The sequence below is a fragment of the Mesoplodon bidens genome, assembly GCF_964165515.1.
Source record: "Mesoplodon bidens genome assembly, chromosome: 6".
NCBI lineage: Eukaryota > Metazoa > Chordata > Mammalia > Artiodactyla > Ziphiidae > Mesoplodon > Mesoplodon bidens.
The window spans coordinates 97,808,639-97,827,903 of NC_138162.1; the positions used below are offsets into that span (position 1 = coordinate 97,808,639).

The window sequence follows — 19,265 nt, forward strand, 5'->3', positions numbered from 1 at the left end:
AAAATTAGGATTATATAGAACTTCAGGATTTATAATATTGTAAAATGATTGAAATTTAATTACTTATTGAATGCTAATTCAGTTCTATTTAAATAATTCTTTTTTTTTTTTTTTTTTTTTTTTTTTTTTTTTTTTCTTTTTGCGGTATGCGGGCCTCTCACTCTTGTGGCCTCTCCCGTTGCGGAGCACAGGCTCCGGACGCGCAGGCCCAGCGGCCATGGCTCACGGGCCCAGCCGCTCCGCGGCATATGGGATCCTCCCAGACCGGGGCACGAACCCGCATCCCCTGCATCGGCAGGCGGACTCTCAACCACTGCGCCACCAGGGAGGCCCTAAATAATTCTTTTAGTAGGAAAAATTTTATAGTCAGCTTTACAGAATGCTAATTTATGTTAATATTCAAAAGTACCAAGTAGTTTACCTATTTAATGATTTGAGAGTATTAATACCCTATTTTCCGTGTTCTTTGTAATATAAGGACCCCACATTTCTTGTCATTTTTATTATATATTTTTATATAAGTTGCAATGTTAAAAGCTTTTATCTCCTTGAGAAAATATCTTAAGTTCTTAACTGTCACATTTAAAAATAATTTTCTTTACTTCCAGAAAGTAAAGCATATAGCAGAAAAGTATTATATTTTCTAACTTCAGAATTAAGAAAAACTTGAGCACGAGATGATTCATTTTAGCCCCTTCCCACCAGTGCCCTCATCTCCCAGGTCAGCATGTTTGCATTTGTTTATTTCTTCTCCTTTCCTACCACTGCATTATATAAACCCCATCCTCATACTTCAAGTCATGTAGAACCTGAAACCTGTCTGTTGAACATGCCCCTTCCCCCATCATTTTATTTTATCAAAGTAATGTTTGTTATAGACTTCTCACAATGAAGGGAAAGGGTATATATTCATTAATCAATTTCATCTGTGTTTTAACTTTTTTTCTTTTAGTGACATTTTATACTTCTGAAAAAATGGTGCTTTTTAACTTTCTATTGGCTAAGTGTGATTTTTAAGTGTCATATTTATTTGAGAATATTAACTAATAAAAATGTAGAGCAAAGCTTTATGTCTTTTGAGGCAATCGTTGCCTTTGTGTTGCAGTATTAAGAACATTACAGATGACCAGGAATTTTTCCTGTGTTCTTTCCATTATGCTTTAGAGATTATGAAGTGATATTTCTTCGTAATTTACAGTCATTTTATTGCTTTTACCCTTCTATTTAGTCTACATTTTCAATGCCAGTTTGATGTAAAGAAAAATTCCTTTCCATATATATCACATCAATTTGTTCCTATTTTTAGGGAAAAAAAACCCTAAGGAATATGAAATAACTCCTATTTACCATGAGTTGAAATTTTCAGAAACTGGAACTTGGTGGTACACATATTTCAGCCTTGGGTTTGATTTTGGAAGCCCTTTAAACTCATTTTTGTTCATTTGTTTTCTGACACGTCAGCTTCCAGCAGATATTTAGTGAGTGCTGAAGACACTCACTGTTGACCAGCATTTTTACACAGCAAGGAGAGAATACCCCACTCTCTTCCTGTTGCTCTCTCCATCTTAGGAACTCTGCAGTTTTTCTTTTCTGTAGCTCCATAGGGCTGCATATATTCATGTTGTTCCGTTAAAGTATTAAATGAAAGAAGTTAATAACAAGAAGAAGAGTAGAGAGAATACCAGAATTAATGGAGTTAGAAGAGGCAATGAAAAATCTTGCGGTTTGTTCCAGAGTGGTCAGAAGGATGTTATTGACCAGCATTGATATGATGTTAATCTTTACTTCTGAATGGACAGTAAGGTGGTGTGAATGCTCTTCTGGAAAAGTGTGTACAGAGTGCCATGGAAGCGTAAAGCAAGGGGCTTTTGAGCATTGCCTTGAAAGATAATTAGGGACTAGCTAGGCGTTCCAGGCAGAGCGCAGCTTGTACGCAGGTTTGGATGCGAATGACTTCTGAAGGTGCTTTAAGTAATTTGGGGCTGGAACACAGAGTAGGTGTGCGAGGTTGCAGAAGGGGCTGGGCAGGTGGGCAGACTTAGTTCATCAGGTGCCTCCTGTGCCATGCTAAAATTTTCACAGTCTTTACCCTGAATGTGGAATAAATCATTGTACTGTTTTAAGTAGGGGAAGAGCATGACCCTGTTTGCACTTTAGAAAGATTATCCTGCAAGAAATATGGAAGATGCATTGGAAGGGGCACACTGCAGGTGAAGGAGGTCAATTAGAGATCTCCTGCTGGTGCGAAATGAGGGGGGCCCAGAACTTTGGCTGTATAAAAGGGAGAGAGATTTGCCAAATTGTGACCTGTTAGACGGGACTTAGAAAACAATTAGATGTGAGATCATTGGAAAAGAGGACATCTGGGATGACTCCTGGGTGTCTGTCTTGAGTAACTTGGTGAATGGAGATGCTTGGTGAATGTGAGATAGAATCTAGAAGAAGGATTGACAGGAAGTTGATTTGAACATGATAAAGTATTTAAGTAGAGATGTCCAACAGGCAGGTAACTGTAGAGATACAGTTTAGAGAGAAGTTTGGGTTTGAAGTGGTGATTTGTATATCATTGGTATACAGATGGTAAAAGTTAAGGATAGGAAAAAGACGTCACCGGTAAGCGGAGCAAGAATGGTCTCAGTGAGATGAGTGGGACTAGAGCTGTGAGGTGGAGATGAGTGGGAGTGGTGAAACGTGTTTACTCTGTTCCCTCTAGACGCTTGTCTTAGATGGAGGTGAGCCAAGGCCATACATAGTGAGGCCTAGGGAAAGATTTTGATGGGAGAGACTTGAGAATGGGGAGATAGCAGATTCAAGGAGTCTAGAAATATGATAATTTCTATAGCTAGCTTTGTAGAAAGGAAGGAGGATTGGGAGCTGTGTAACAGTAATTGCATTGTACTTGTAGTGGCTTGAGGTGACCTTGGAAGCCAGTCGGATTAATTTACCATTATATTACTTTATTAATTTTTCTTTTTTGTCGGATAAAATAACTAGATTTTATTTTTTCATTAAACTCATTTCCTGACTGTAAACACTGACATAGCTGTCTATTCATTTTTTTACCAGGTGTGCTGTAAAGCACATTGTGTGGAGCACCTTTGAATTTGTCCTGTCCTTTCAAGCTTCCACCTCCCCCAAAATGCTCAGACAGGTGCAAATAGTGAAATATGCCCTGTTCCCAAGCCCCATTCATCCCTGCTCTATCAGGTGGTCCTTTTGCCTCAAGTGGCAGCATCTATGTGTGCTCTATCCCAGCCATTTCAGCTTTGCTCTTAGAATAAATTTGATAAATTTCTTCATGTGTGAAGAAAACTCAGTGTACTTCAACAAATTTGAATAAAGTTCTCTATCTGAGGAATTTCACATATTAGAATACCTTTGGAAGAGAGACTTCTAGGGATGGTGTTTTTAAATTTTATTTTTATTCATTTTTATTTTATATATTTATTTAAGTTGATATATAATTGGCATATAACTTGTGTAGGTTTAAGGTGAATGTGTTGATTTTATGTATTTACATATTGTAATATGATTACCACTGTAGCATTAGCTAACACCTCCATCATGTCACACAATTATTATTTCTTGTTTGTGGTGAGAACAAATTAGGAGATGGTACCTTTTTAATATCCACATTTTATTCATATGTTAAGGTTGTTCAGCCTAACTTCACATTCCCATAGTCAAAATAAAATTTATAGAAAGGATTCTGCTTCACAGAATAATTAACCAGTTAGTTTTTGAACTACTTATAAAAAATGAAATCTGTATATTTACAAAAGTTTCATTAAAATAATAGTGTTTCTGGACTAAAGAAAATCTGGCTTTGAGTTTTGTGATTGGCTCACCCCTTCCCAGTCATGCTTTTGGGCAGGTTCTCAGTGTCTCTTCCATCTGAGGTGTGTGGTATTTGATAGAGCCTGATCACTTTCTAGCTACTGTTCATCATACTCATTGCCAAATGGTAGAACTAGCGGGTTGGCGCCCAGCAACCACTTGGACTGCTTCTGTCTTGTTTGAGTAGATGTATTACTTCTTTGAATGAGGCTCTATCATTCTGAGCACCAAGGTAACCTATAAAAGGGTCACGAATTTTGCATTATACCTAAGTCATTTGAACTTGAGATTTGTGTGAACCAGAACATCTCATAAAAGACTTCAGGCTTGAAGATTACAGAATCAGAACTGTGATTCTTTTAATTCAACAGAAAATATTTATGAATGTATTTTAATAATATGGTAAGATTTAAAGATATTACTGCATATGTATGTGATGAAACCCTGTACGATCATTACATTTTCTAGAATAATGAAGAATGAAATGCTTATTTAGTTAAAAGTAAGAGGGATACAAAAGTCTGTAGACAATATTCCGTTTAAAATTATATTCACAGAAAAAAATGTAAAATAAATTGCATAGTAAGGTAACACTCTTACTGAAGAAGCATAAAATCTTTCTTTCTATTTCAGCTAATCTTCCAGTGCCAACCATTGCAGCAATAGATGGACTCGCTTTAGGTGGTGGACTTGAACTGGCTTTAGCATGTGATATAAGAGTAGCAGGTGAGAATTAATCCTATATAAAAACATAACTTTTTTAAAATGAGGTTTGTGCTTACTCTTCAGATCGTTCCAAATATTTTATTTTTTTCCTGTTGTTGAATAGAACATGTAGAAAAAAATCACCTGTTGGACTTAATGAAGTATTTAAAATTCCCAGTTAAGAAAACAGTCTTTTATAGTATCTTGTTCAGTCTTAGCAGGAGGAAAGGAGAACAGGAATCGGGTCAGACAGACTGAATTTGGATCTTAGGTCCTGCCCTTTTTAGATCAGTTTCCTCCTCTGAAATGGGGGAAATGACGGTTACTGTTATGAAGGTTAAATGAGTTCATGTACAGAGTATGCCTAGTCTAAGCACATAATTATTGTTAGCTATAGTAGTAATAGCTTAATCTCTTTGAGGCTCACTTTCTTCCTGCATGGTTTTCTGAAGACTGGATGAAGTGTTTATGAAAATAATGAAGGAAACAATTAGTGCTAGCCATGTGCTGAGTATTGACTTGGTGTTCAGCTAATACTTGACACCTATTAGCTCACTTAATCTGCCTAGCAACAACCCTGTGAGATAGGTACATATTGTGGTGCTTGAGGAAGCTAGTGCAGAGACAGGTGAAGAAACAAGACCCAGATCAGTGATGAGCTGGATTTGAACCCAGGCAGTCTGGCGTCACAGCTCTCACTTCTGTTATCCTGCCAGCGTACTGCATGCTGCCAATGCTGTCCTCAACACTATCTTCTCTATGGTCACAGTGCTGTCTGTATCCTTGTCCCTTATAGGGGTGACATACAGGGGCTCTGGGATCAAGGACTGGGCGAGGTAGGCAGCAAATATTTGTCACGGTTCTTCCCCTGGTTCCCACTGTCTCTTCTGACGGAGCTGCCTGTTAAATGTAGAGTCAATATAATTATGTTTTTACTAATTTTATGGTAACTGGCTCTTGGAATTTGCATTTGCTAATCCATGTGTACTTTTCCCCCTTTTCACTTTATTTTAGATCTTTGTTTTCTTGACTGAGATTTTTGGGTTTTAAATTGAAAAGCCAAGTTACACGCAATCCATTTCTGAAAGAATGCAAGTTCTGGGAATCAGGATATGAGAAGTAGTCCAAGTACATTTGGATATGCAAATAAGGAAATAATTAAGATGTTTTAAAGTAGCCGTGAAAACAAACATGGAAAGAGGAACCCTGTCCAGCTGTCAACAGCAAAGCCATTTGTCAAAAGTAACTAGAGATTTGGTCTTGAAAAGTTGCCATATCTGATATGATATATTAAGCTGTTTGATCTGGAGGACTGTTCAGGCAGCTAAAGAATTCATACTTGTCAGACTCGGCCTCTCTCCTCATCCTGAATAATTAATGAGATCTAAGCCTTCAAACATGGCTTGGCGGTATCAGGTCAAATTATGTAGTCACAACCCTGGTCTTTCTGCATCAAAAATTAATTCTCTGCCAAGCAGTTTTTAACAGAAAATGTTGTGTGAATCTCTTAATGTATATCATTTAGAATGTTTACTTATTTCCATAACTAAATGCCTTCTGAAGTGATTTTTAAAAAGATTTGTGGCACAAATTTAATTAGTAAACAGAATATTTGTAGCTTATTTTCCTAACTTTTTCAGGTCATCATATTTGAATTTGATGATGTGGATGTTACTTAATTTTCTTCTTTCCTTTTTAGCTTCTTCTGCAAAAATGGGCCTGGTTGAAACAAAGTTGGCAATTATTCCTGGTGGAGGTATGAATTGTTCACGCCCATCTTGATTTGTTCCTCAAAACAGAGCATAAGGCAAAAAGATGTTAGTTGAAAAGGCAACATTTTGGGTAAAGAGACTAATGCTGTGTTGTTTGCTTCTGTAGCAGAGTCCTTATTCAAAATGCATTCTTTAGCTTCCGTAGGTGTGAAGATTGCAGACGTGTTGCCTGTTGCTCTCTTTTTGTGCTGTGTCCTGTGCTTTTCTGTTAGATTTCTGAACTTTAAAATTATTGCATCAGTCACATTATTCTTGAAGGATAACACTGATATTTTGAAACTTTTATGTGAGTATGTAAACGTGTGTGCCCTCAGAGAGTTTTATACACACAGTCAGACCCCAGTGGAGGAGGGGGCAGGGTTTCCCAGGCTTCATGCCAGCTTACTTGTGTTTCTCTGCAGCTGGACAAAGGTTAGGGTTGGTGGGTAGCCTGAACTTGGAGCTGAGGAGGTGTTGTTTCTTCTGTTACTACAAAAGAGGTGAGCAGCTTCTGTTGGAAGACTCATTTAAGAAAGTACTTTTCCACCACTGATAATGAAATCTGCATCACCAGATAAATCTGAAATTTTTGTTCTTTCGTCTGATGCAGAGAATTTGGAGACATTCCCATTCTGTGAAGTCGTTCTTTCAAAAAGTTGACTTTACCTGAGGATGTGCACATTGGTAACTTATTAGTTTATGAATGAAATAACAGTAATAATGTAAAAATTAAAGGCAGTGTTCGAACACTTCCTTTGTACCTAAGTTAAAATTATATGTTTAACCTTATCATTATAAGAATATTTATCCTGGTTAAGGCGTATAGGTAGAGATTAAAGCATAATTCAGTAAAACTGAAGACTACCCAGATCAATATATAAGACTCACTGAGGTTTCTACTTTGGTAATCCGCAAAAATAATATTCTTGTAGGTAAAAGCATTTACTATCTACCTGTTTTACCATGCCAATCTTTTTCACAGTGACTCATGAAAACGCTAAAAGGATTTATAAGAAAATAGACCCAATTGAAAAGAATTATCAGATAAAAATATGTGAAATAATACAAGGTTTAGAAAAAGGATGATATGACATGTTTCTGAAATTCTTTTAAAGAAGTAAGCATTTATTCAGAATTAGGATATGACTGAGCCTAGAAAGATAGTGACTGTAGTTGAATGGTGGGCCCCCCAAGAGATACGTCAATCTGGAACCTATGAATGTGACCTTATTTGGAAAAGGGGTCTTTGCAGATGTAATTACCTTAAGGATCTTGAGATGAGATCATCCTGGATTATCTGAATGAACCTCAGATTCAATGACAAGTATCTTTATAAGAAGAGGAGAAGATTCATAAAAGAGAAAAAACAAAGAGAAGAAGGTCTTGTGAAGACAGAGACAGCAGAGATTGGAGAGATGTATTTGCAAGTCAAGGAAGAAAAAGGATTGCTGGCAGCCATCAGAAGCTAGGGGATTCTTCCTCAGAGCCTCCAGGAGGAAGCAACCCTGCCATGATCTTAATTTTGGACTTCTGGCCTCCAGAACTATGAGAGAATAAATTTCTGTTGTTGTAAGCCACCAAGTTTGGTAATTTTGTTACAGCAGCCCTAGGAAACTAATACAGTAGTTTTTAATGTTTAAGTATTTTTTTTGGAAAGGGAATTAGTAGGTGGCAGAGATAGGGGATGGAAGGAAAATGAACTTGATAATTTGAATATTTACCAAGTCCCGGATATGAAATGTTTTGTATTAAAACCACCAGAAGATAATACTGTTGTGTGAGAGTATAGTTGGGTTTGATTAGATGCAAAAAGCTTAATTGATTATACTAAGAAATGAGGGTGGTAGCTTTAGCTCCTTCCATCTTTCCTTGGGAGCTGCCTGTGTCATATTAGGTCTAGAAATTAGCATTTTCTTCCCAGTGTACTTAAGTTCTCTGGGGTCCTTAACAAATTTATTTGTAATAAAACTCAGAATGCTTTAACATTTTCCATTTGTTTATAAAGGATAGTTTTCTGTCTTTTTGTTTTCTTCCCTTTTTTTCTAAGTGAGTCTGAAGGAATATTAGTTGCTCCTTTAATATAATGAACCTTTCAAGTTTATAGCTCATAGTGCATGTAATTATGTAGTACTGAATTTTTTATTGAAAATGAATCTAATTTTGTATAAAGCCACATACTCACATTTAGATAATAAGGGGTGCATGCACAATTTTTGCTTCAGTCTTATATTAGCATTACGGCTATTAAAGTACCCCAAGTAAAGCCTGTTATTTTTTTTTTGTTTGTTTTTTGTTTTTTGAAATAATAGCAGAAAAGTTTGTTTTAAGTAAGGATTTTTTTTTAAGTATATCTAAAGGAGCTATTTCTGAAAATTTTATGGAGAAAATCCTCTTCTGTCCTATGCATAGAAGAATTTTTTTAATCCACAGATATTTTCTCCAATTTCAATTCTCTCCTCCCCTTTCTCTTAGATCAGGGGTCCCCAGCCCCTGGGCCATGAACTGTCACTGGTCCATGGCCTGTTAGGAACCAGGCCATACAGCAGGAGGCGAACGGTGGGCAACCGAGCGAAGCTTCATCTGTATTTACAGCCACTCCCCATTGCTCGCATACCGCCTCAGTGACGGCATTAGATTCTCATAGGAGCGCAAACCCTTCTGTGAACTGTGCACGTGAGGAATCTAGGTTGTGCGCTCCTTATGAGAATCTAATGCCTGATGATCTGAGGTGGAGCTGAGGCGGTGATGCTAGCGCTGGAGAGCGGCTGCAGATACAGATTATCATTAGCAGAGAGGATTGACTGCGCAGAGACCATAATAAATCAGTTGCTTGCAGACTCATCAAAACCCTATCAATGAGTGGCAAGTGACAATTAAGCTGCATCTGGTAGCAGGCTTTATAGTGGCAAGTGAGTTGATGTACTTCAGCTGTATCTGGTGGCAGGCTTGAAGTCGAATCCGATACTTATTTTAGTCTGTGTGTGGCCCGCCCATTATTTTATTTACCACTTTCGTCTGCACCTCTTTCCCACACTGCGCACTTGTCTCAGTCACATGTAAGCCCACAAGCTCACCCTAGCCAAAATGAGTAAAAAACAAACGTCACTGGAGAGCTTCTTTGAAAAGGGGGAGATACCTAATGAGACAGCAGAAGACCCTAAGACTGCCAACAAAAAGAAAGCTGCATTTAAAAGAAAATACCAAGAGTCTTACTTAAATTACGGGTTCATTGCAACAGGTGATTCACATTCTCCAAGCCCGCTTTGTATAATATGTGGTGACTGCCTAGCCAGCAAAGCCATGAAACCTTCAAAACTGCTTCGCCACATGGAGACCAAGCACCCTGCATCAAAAGACAAGCCTTTGGAATTTTTCAAAAGAAAAAATAATGTGAACACGAAGGACAGAAGCAATTATTGAAGGCCACCACTTCATCAAATGTGTCTGCTCTGAGAGCACCATTCTTAGTGGCTAACCATATTGCTAAAGCTAAGAAGCCCTTTACTATTGGTGAAGAGTAGACCCTGCCTGCTGCTAAGGACATTTGTCGTGAACTTTTAGGAGAGGCTGCATTTCAAAAGGTGGCACATGTTCCTCCTCTTTTGGCTAGCACCATAACTAGACGAATTGATGAAATAGCAGAGGTTATTGAGGCACAATAGTTAGAGAGGATTAATGAGTCACCGTGGTAATGCAATCCGGGTTGACAAGTCTACTGATGTTGACAACAAGGCAACAATGCTTGTTTTCTTTTTTTCTTTTTTTTTTTTTTTTTTTTTTTGCGGTACGCAGGCCTCTGACTGTTGTGGCCTCTCCCGTTGCGGAGCACAGGCTCCGGACGCGCAGGCTCAGCGGCCATGATTCATGGGCCCAGCCGCTCCGCGGCATGTGGGATCCTCCTGGACCGGGGCATGAACCCATGTCCCCTGCATCGGCAGGCGGACTCTCAACCACTGCGCCACCAGGGAAGCCCAACAATGCTTGTTTTTATGTGACATATTTTTCAGGAGGATGTGCATGAGGATATGTTATGTGCACTCTTGTGTTGGCATATGCACGGATGGAGTGGCTGCCATGACTGGACAGCTTTCTGGTTTTACTGCTCGGGTCAAAGAGGTCACTTCTGAATGTAAGTCTACGCACGGTGTCATCCATAGAGAAATGCTGGCTAGCCAAAAAATGTCACCTGAAGTTACCAATGTTTTGCAGGATGAGATTAAAATTATCAGCCACATTAAAGTACGTGCCCTTAACTCACGTCTGTTCATGCAGCTCTGTGAGGAGATGGACGCAGAGCACACACGTCTTCTCTTATACACAGAAGTGAGATGGCTTTCTGAAGGTAGATCACTGGCCAGAGTTTCTGAGTTACGAGAGCCGCTCCAGAGATTTCTTTTAGAAAGACAGTCACCACTGGCAGCACATTTCAGTGACACAGAATGGGTCGCAAAACTTGCTTGTGTGACATATTCCGCCTCCTCAACAAACTCAATCTGTCACTTCAGGGGAGAACGACAACTGCGTTCAAGTCGGCAGATAAAGTGGCTGCACTCAAAGCCAAACTGGAATTATGGGGGCAATGAGTGCACATTGGGATTTTTGACATGTTTCATACATTAGCAGAGATTTTGAAAGAGACTGAGCCAGGGCCTTCTTTCTCCCAGCTGGTGCGTGATCACCTATCTCACCTTTCAGAAGAGTTGGAGCATTACTTCCCAACCACAGAAGACCCCCGAACTGGGAAGGAATAGATCCGCGAACTATTTGTGAATAAGCCAGGTGAATTGACTTTGTGTGTGCTAGAAGAGGATCAACTGCTTGAGGTCACAAATGAGGGTGGCCTCAAAAGTATTTTTGAGGGCTTCCCTGGTGGTGCAGTGGTTGAGAGTCCGCCTGCTGATGCAGGGGACACGGGTTCGTGCCCCGGTCCGGGAAGATCCCACATGCCACGGAGCGGCTGGGCCCGTGAGCCATGGCCGCTGAGCCTGCACGTCTGGAGCCTGTGCTCCGCAATGGGAGAGGCCACAGCAGTAAGAGGCCCGCGTACCACAAAAAAAAAAAAAAAAAACAACAAAGTATTTTTGAGACAACTTCAAATCTCCGTACATTCTGGATTAAAGTCAAAGTGGAATACCCTGAGATTGCCACAGAAACACTGAAAACCCTGCTTCCATTTCCAACAACCTATCTTTGTGAAGCAGGGTTTTCTGCAGTGACAGCAACCAAAAAGAGATTACGGAGTAGATTGGGCATAAGCAACACACTTTGGGTGTCCCTGTCTCCCATCACCCCCAGATGGGACCATCCAGTGGCAGGAAAACAGGCTCAGGGCTCCCACTGATTCTGCATTATGGTGAGTTCTATAATTACTTCATTATATATTACAATGTAATAATAATAAAAATAAAGTGCACAATAGATGTAATGTGCTTGGATCATCCTGAAATCATCCCCCCCACTCCCGGTCCATGGAAAAATTGTCTTCCACGAAACCAGTCCCTGGCGCCAGAAAGATTGGGGGCTGCTGTCTTACATGATCCTCATATGAAAATACTGCTTATTTTTTTCTTAAAACTGTTTTTAAATTGGTGAATTTTCTGTCTAAAATGATCTCTGAGGTGTCCTCTTTTTTTTTTTTGACTGTAAACATTGCTGTTAAGTGTTATAAAGAGCTTACTATAATAGACGTAGTAGAATACACTGAATTTTTTTCTCCCTTCTTGGTGGTGCCTAACTTGCTTCCTGTTGTAGATGCTCATTGAGCAGCCAGGTGCTCATGACCCTCATCAGTGAGCCTTTCCTCACTGTCAGTGGTCCCAGCCTTTCATCTGTTTCAGACAAGGGTGGTTGCGAATAGAAGATGGGTAGAATGTAAGTGGGGAGAATTCAAATACAGGGAGAGTATTGTGGAAAAAAAATAATGCTTTGCTTTCCTTTTTAATACTATGGATGAAATAAATATTTTCGGGGAAAGTGTGTGAACTCCATCCAGTCTAGAAGACATATGTCTGTAAGACTAACAAAGAATGCTCTTCTAAGTTATTACAGGCTCATGGTTCCGTATGTTAATCCAAGTGAAACTATCTCCCCATTTGGATTTACTGTATGTTTGATCAGCCACAAGAGTTAACCGGATGCTCTTAGTTGTCATATTATCACTTCTGCACTTTTGTGATAACAGTTTACTGGGAAACTGTAATCAAAACCTGGCATTTAGTTTTCTTTCTTTCTTTTTCTTTTTTTTTTTTACTTGAACTTGAGTCTGAATAACAATGTGATTATTTTTAAGGTATATTTTGTAAATTTTCTTAAAATAAAACAAGTTAAATTATAAAGCGATTGTTTTGCAGATGTAATAGTCCTAATGAGCGTATTAATGGACAATTACTATAATGCAAGTTTTAGATTAGTGTTCTAAATTTCAGTTTTTACTTGATCATTAAAATTACATTGTTAATGAATAGTAAGATGGGAAGGAAGGTGGAAGCATACTAAAGCCAAATTGAACTTCTTTAAGTTGTATTAATCAGATATAATAAAAATGGAATGTAATTGACTGTCATATACTTAAACCAGTACTTTTATTTGTAATATATATATATTTAAGTATAGACAGATATTATAAAATATAAAATACCATGATTTAATGATTTAAAGCCAGTTTAAAAATCCTTAATATTGTTACCCTAGGATCTTCCTGTAATACTCTTAAATTATATTAAGGATATTTATACACTAAATAGCCCTACTCTGTTCTTTATTATTTTCACCTTTAAGAAAGCAGCTAAACTTCCTATCTTCTTCCCAACTGAGAGAATGCTCCAGTACTAGAAAATACAATTCTCTTTTGGAAATAGCTCCCCAAACAATACCACCCTTTAACACATTTATAAGAACGCAATAAAACAAGTTCAGAGGATTAGAAATCTGTTATTTGACAGTTTAGGAAATTTCTGTAAGTTTGCACAGAAAATGGTGGCAGATTCTTTTATTCCTAGCCTCTGTTTCTTACATCTTCTACTAGAGGATTTGGGGTATATGTCAAGAAACCTTATTATATCTAAGAAAACTGTTAAGGCTTCTTGCTTGGGTATACATCACTGTGGACAAGATGTCTAGTATTTCCATTGCTCTGTGGTTCTCTTTCATTCTCTCTAGCTTTTTATTTCGGAAATATTCAAACTTTAGGAAATGTGAAAGGCAGTAAAAGGAAACTCTTTATAACCTTTGCCAAGATCTGTCCCCGCCCATTCCCCTCTCCTTCCACTCTCCACCTCCCTCTCTCATATGTACATCCATTGTGTTCTTGCTGAACCATTTCAAAATAGCAAGGTGAACCTTTAAATATTTCAGTATGCTTTTCCTAAGAATAAGAAAGGACTCATATAACCAGAACACTGTTATAACACCTAACATATTAACATTATTATTAATATTCAGATTGCCTCAGGTTCAAAATGTTGTTTGTAGTGGTCTCTTTGTTTTGCTTTTCCAATTCAGGATTCATTTAAATGTCACACATTGCAATTTTGTGTGTTCTTTTAATCTCAGTAAGTTTTCCATCTCTTTTTTTTTTAACACTAATCTTTTTTAAAAGAAGTCAAGCAAATTATTGAAGTTTGCACATTCTGGATTTGACTGAGTTATTTCCTCACATTTAGGTTTATGATAAAAAACTTTTGCCAGGAATACTAAATGGGCCATGCTCTATATTTTCTTTTCTTTTCATTTGATGGCACTTAAAGTTAGGTTGTCCCATTTTGGGTGACAATACCTTTGATCAGTTGGTTAAGGTGGTGACTAACTGTGGGTATACTTCTAGTATTCTCTTCTTGGAAAGTTTTCAGGAAAAGAATCTTTAATAATTATCATTGGTATTGACTGTTTCCCAAATTAAAAAAGAAAGGAAGAAAGAAAAATGAGTTTTTTATGAAAAAAAAAGGAAGGAAGGAAACGTGAGCACTCAGTTTTCACAGGACCAGAATGAGAGTCCCCAGTCTTGTCTTTTTCTCCTCCCCAGGGTGAGGGGTTTGGGACATCACTGCATGTCTCACTGTAGGCTGTGTTTAGCAATAAGGCAGTCTCTTGGCATGGTATCCAGGAACTCTATTTTAAGGTGCGTCTATGAAGTAATGACAGATTTTTAAATCCAGCGTGTGCGTTGTCCTGAACACAGTAGTCATTTTGGAAAGTTTTGTTTATAACTTTTGTTGAAATCTTCTTAGAACATACATCAGAATCTGAGCTTATTCTTTTTTTTTTTTTTTTTTTTGCGGTATGCGGACCTCTCAGTGTCTGTCTGGAGCACAGGCTCCGGATGCTCAGGCTCAGCGGCCATGTCTTACGGGCCCAGCCGCTCCATGGCATGTGGGATCCTCCCAGACCGGGGCACAAACCCGTGTCCCCTGCATTGGCAGGCGGACTCTCAACCACTGTGCCACCAGGGAAGCCCCTGAGCTTATTCTTTTGACTGTCTTCAGCAGTGACTCATCTTGATCCTGTGAGGGTGAACTTGATTTTCATAAATAGCAAGAGACCTTCAGTGCCAAATCTGATTAATAAGGTCATACTATTTCCGGAAGAAGAAAAGTATAACAATAAAAATAAGACTGCTTTTCTTAAGAGGCTTATGTAATGTCAAACATTTACCAGTGTTGTGAGCAATGGATAGCACTGCTGGATTTAATGGACTGATTCCTAAGTGACCTCTAAAGACCAGCACTCGTTTTGCTCTGTGAAATCTAGTACATTTATGAACACACCTCATACAGTCTCATGCAGTCTCATTTCTTTGTACTTTTAAAATGTATTCAGTGACCACTTTACTTTTTTCTAATTAGGGGGTTTTGGAAGTTATTTGTCGACAGGACATATTGTTAGTTGTTGTAGAGGAAACAGATAGATATATCAATAGATGTAGATACAGGTATAGATATAGATGACTCAGCAGTGTTCCTTTAAAATGCCCATCTAAAATCTGGTAGGAGAGATTAAACATGTGTACAAGTATCATAACTGCTCTGTTATAAAGTTGTTGGAATCAAACACGAATAAAGCAGTTGAAACTGGGAATTGTGAGTTTGAGAAAACAGTGTGGATTCTGTCAGCTATAAGCCTCAGTTTATAAGACATGCAATGTGGGTCCCCAGCACTTCTCTAACCTTCTCTCCTATTGCTGCCCCCTTTGCTCACACGCTGGGTTCCAGGTATATTTATTCGCTTAATTTGAAAATTCTTGTTGACCCATGCACTCGTGTAGACACTGGGTATATAGTCATAAACAAACATGGAAAGATCACTGGGGACTCTGGGAATGGCCAAACACATGACATGATGCCTGACACTAGACAGATGTGATTGATAGCAGTTTCTTAGTCACATGTACTCACAGCTCAGGAGAAGCTACCACATGGCACACAGGACTACATGGAGGTTGTGCTTGGGAACAGTGAAAAAACAGTGTGTGGGAGGCAGGCTTTGTAGTGATGAGAGGGTGGTGTGCCCCCTCGTTCCTTAGGGAGGATGTGATTGGTTTTGTTTGAATAATTTCACAATCTGGCAGGAACCTGGAACCCTGTCCCCAGGAATAAGTAGGAACCATGCCTAGTCTTCCTGATGAGAGGTAGGTTGTTTGTCTAGGGGACTTAATTCATTGGAGCAGAGTTGGGAGGAGAACTTGTAGTCAGGCCATTTGTAGTTCACCTGATATCCCTAGGTGTCAGGCAGCACATGATATTGGGACTTCAAAATTTTAGGCCTTACCCACATGAACAAATGGAAATATAGAAAGTTTCAGAATAGAGACGACAGAAGAAAGAGTGAGTGAACTTTGCGATTAATGAATAGGAGTTACTCAATCTAAGTAACAGAGAAACAAACAAACAAAAAACCTGAATAAATGAACCTCAGGGACCTATAGGACAATACTGAAATGTTTAACATTTGTGTCACAAGAGTCTCAGAAGGAAAGGAGAAAGAGTGTGGTTCAGAAAAAAAATATTTGAAGAAATAATGGCTGAAGATTTCACAAATTTGGTGAAAGACATAAACTAAGGATTTAAGAAACTGAGTGAACCCAAACAAGATAAGCCCAGAGAAATCCAGGACCAGACACGTCATAATCAAAATGCTTAAAACTAAAGACCAAATACTACTACTAATAATAATGATATTTAAAGTCAAAGGAAAATAACATTATTTATAGGAAAACAATGATTTGAGTGATTAGATTCCTTATCAGAAACAGTGGATTCCAGAAATAAGTGGAATGGTATTTCTATATTGCTAAAAGGAAAGAACTGTCAACCCATAATTCTGTATCAAGATGAAGTGTCTTTTAGGAATGAAGGTGAAATAAGGATATTCTCAGATTAAGGAAAACTAAGAGAATTTATGGCCTGCAGACCCAGTGTGGTATTGGGGAAAAGATAGACACTTTGGTCTGTGGAACACAACAGAATCCAGAAATAGACCTGTGCAAATATGGCTGGTTGATAATTGATAATTCACACAAGCAATTCAGTGGAGAAAGTGTGGTGGTGGAAAAGTTGGATATCCATATGCAAAAGAAAAGAGAAAAAAAAACCACTTCAACCTAAATCTCACGATTTGTACAAAATGAACTCAAAATCATAAATTTAAATGTAAAATATAAAACGGTACAAATCTTTGAAGCTTCATGAAGCCACAGACTGTCTCTCCCATTCCCACAGTTTGAGACCACAGGTCCGGTAGTCATCCATCGAGTATTACTAAATGTGTAAATTATAGTTGCCCCTTGGTATCAAGGGGGATTGGTTCCAGAACCCCCTGTGGATACCAAAATCCATGGATGCTCAAAATGGCATAGTACACCTTATAAAATGGTGTAGTATTTGCATATAACCTATGCACATCCTTCCATATATTTTAAATTGTCTCTAGGTTACTTATAATACCTAATACAATGTAAATGCTGAGTAAATAGTTATAAATACAATGTAAGGGCTATGTAAAGACAGTTGGCCCTTGAATAACATGGATTTGAACTGCACGGGTCCACTTATATGCAGATATTTTTCAATAAATATACAGTTGGCCCTCTGTATTCGTGGGTTTTGCATCCATGGATTCAACAACTATGTATGGAAATTTCTGCCCGAAGTAGGTTGAATCCGAGGATGTGAAACCCACAGATACAGAGGGCCAACTGTATTCATTGTACTATGCCATTTTATATAAGGAACTTGAACATCTGCAGATTTTGGTGTATGTGAGAGCTCCTGGAACCAATACCTGCTGCATACCAAGGGATGACTATAGTTGGCAGCATGAGGCAAATTCAAGTCTTGCTCTTTGGAACTTTCTGGAATTTGTTTTTTCTGAATACTTTTGGTTGGAGAAGGTTGGATGAATCCGTGGATTTGGAGGGCCCGTTGTACTGCTCCTGGAGGAGATAGAATGAAATTAACTTCAAAGATGGGTTACACAAAGTAATTAGAGATTAACTATTACAGGAATATTTTGTTTACTTGTACTGCATGCTTTTCTTCATTAAAATTCACCTTATTGCTTTATATATCCAAATTGTATAAGTAATGGGATTGAATTAATCAGCGATTTTGACTGACCTCAGATTGATGTCTATTGTTCTCATTTTTGTTTTCTTTTTTCTTTTTTTTTTAATAACTAGTAACTTGGTATTTTAAGAAACCGGATTATTCATTTTGTGAGCAGCATGTTACTTTCCTGTTGTCTAGCTGTACTCAAGATAGCCTTATTTGCATGCTACAGAATCTGCTCAGGGTCTGAATGGGGGTTCCCTTGTATGTAGCAAGTTGTTTTTCTTTTGCTGCTTTTGAGATTCTCTAAAGAGACTCCTAAAAAGGTCTTCGTAACTTTTGCCACTTTAATTATAATGTGTCTTAGTGTGAGTCTTTCTTGGTTTATCTTTATCAGAATTCTCTGGGCTTCCTGGATCTTGATGTCTTTTTTATCCTCTAGGTTAGGGACATTTTTAGCCATTATTTTTTCAAACAAGTTTTCTGCCCTTTCTTCATTCTCTTCTTCTTCTGGGACCCCTATAATGGTACTATTGGTACACTTAATGTTGTCCCCTAAGTCTCTTAAGCTTCACTCTTTTCCATTCTTTTTTTTTGTTGTTGTTGCTTTGATTGGTTGAGTTCCACTGTCTTGTCTCTGAGTTCCCTGATTCTTTTTTCTACTTCATCTAGCCTGTTGTTGAACCCGTCTATTGTATTTTTCAGTCCAGTTATTGTATTCTTTAATTTTGTCACTTTTGTTTGCACTGTCTTAAATGTTCTGTCTCTTTGTGGGGATTCCTTTTTGTTCATGCATTCTTTTCCTGTCCTCAGTGAGCATTCTTAGGACTGTTATTATGAACTTTTTTTCATATAAATCCCTTGTCTTTGTTTTGTTAAGGTCTTTTTCTGAGGTTTTATCTTGGCTTTTTTTGGGGAATATATTCCTATGTTTCTTTATTTTCCCTGGTTCTCCGTGTTAGTTTGTATGCATTAGATAAAACAGCTAACTCTCCCAGTCTTGGAGACGAACCTTACTGTTCAGCCCTGCCCTAGCTCTTGATTGTCTGTCAAAGCTTTGGTTTTGTGCAAGTACCCTGCTTTATTCTAAGTGGCTGTCAGTAGTTGAGGGTGTGCCAGGACCTGTCTGTGTCTCAGAGGGGAGGACCTCAGCATCTGGATTCAGGCTGATTGGAAGCCAGACCCTTAGGCAGCAGCTTTTAAGGTATGTAAACATATTTCTTTCAGGGGAAGACTGGGAGATGGGCATTTCTGTGTTTGTTCCCTCTACACTGACCCTTCGGTGATAGCCAGTTAAGAAATGTTTCTTTGTTTGCTGTTGTACTTTTCAACCATTAACACAAGATCAGCTGGTCAGCACACCCAGGCTATCAAGGGATGTGTCCTCTAGGCAGCAGCTACAAAAGCTGGGGTGATGAATCTGTGCACAAGG

The 19,265-nt window shown here is 38.4% G+C and overlaps 1 protein-coding gene across 2 annotated transcripts in view; it reads left to right on the forward strand.

Moving 5' to 3' along the window:
- The window catches only part of AUH (AU RNA binding methylglutaconyl-CoA hydratase), a 164,192-nt gene that overhangs the window by 81,680 nt on the left and 63,247 nt on the right, over positions 1 to 19,265 (forward strand). For both annotated transcript variants that reach the window (XM_081237696.1, XM_081237695.1), the window contains 2 exons: positions 4,471 to 4,563; positions 6,242 to 6,298. In XM_081237696.1, coding sequence (XP_081093822.1) covers positions 4,471 to 4,563; positions 6,242 to 6,298 — 150 coding nt within the window. The remainder of the gene's footprint in view (positions 1 to 4,470; positions 4,564 to 6,241; positions 6,299 to 19,265) is intronic.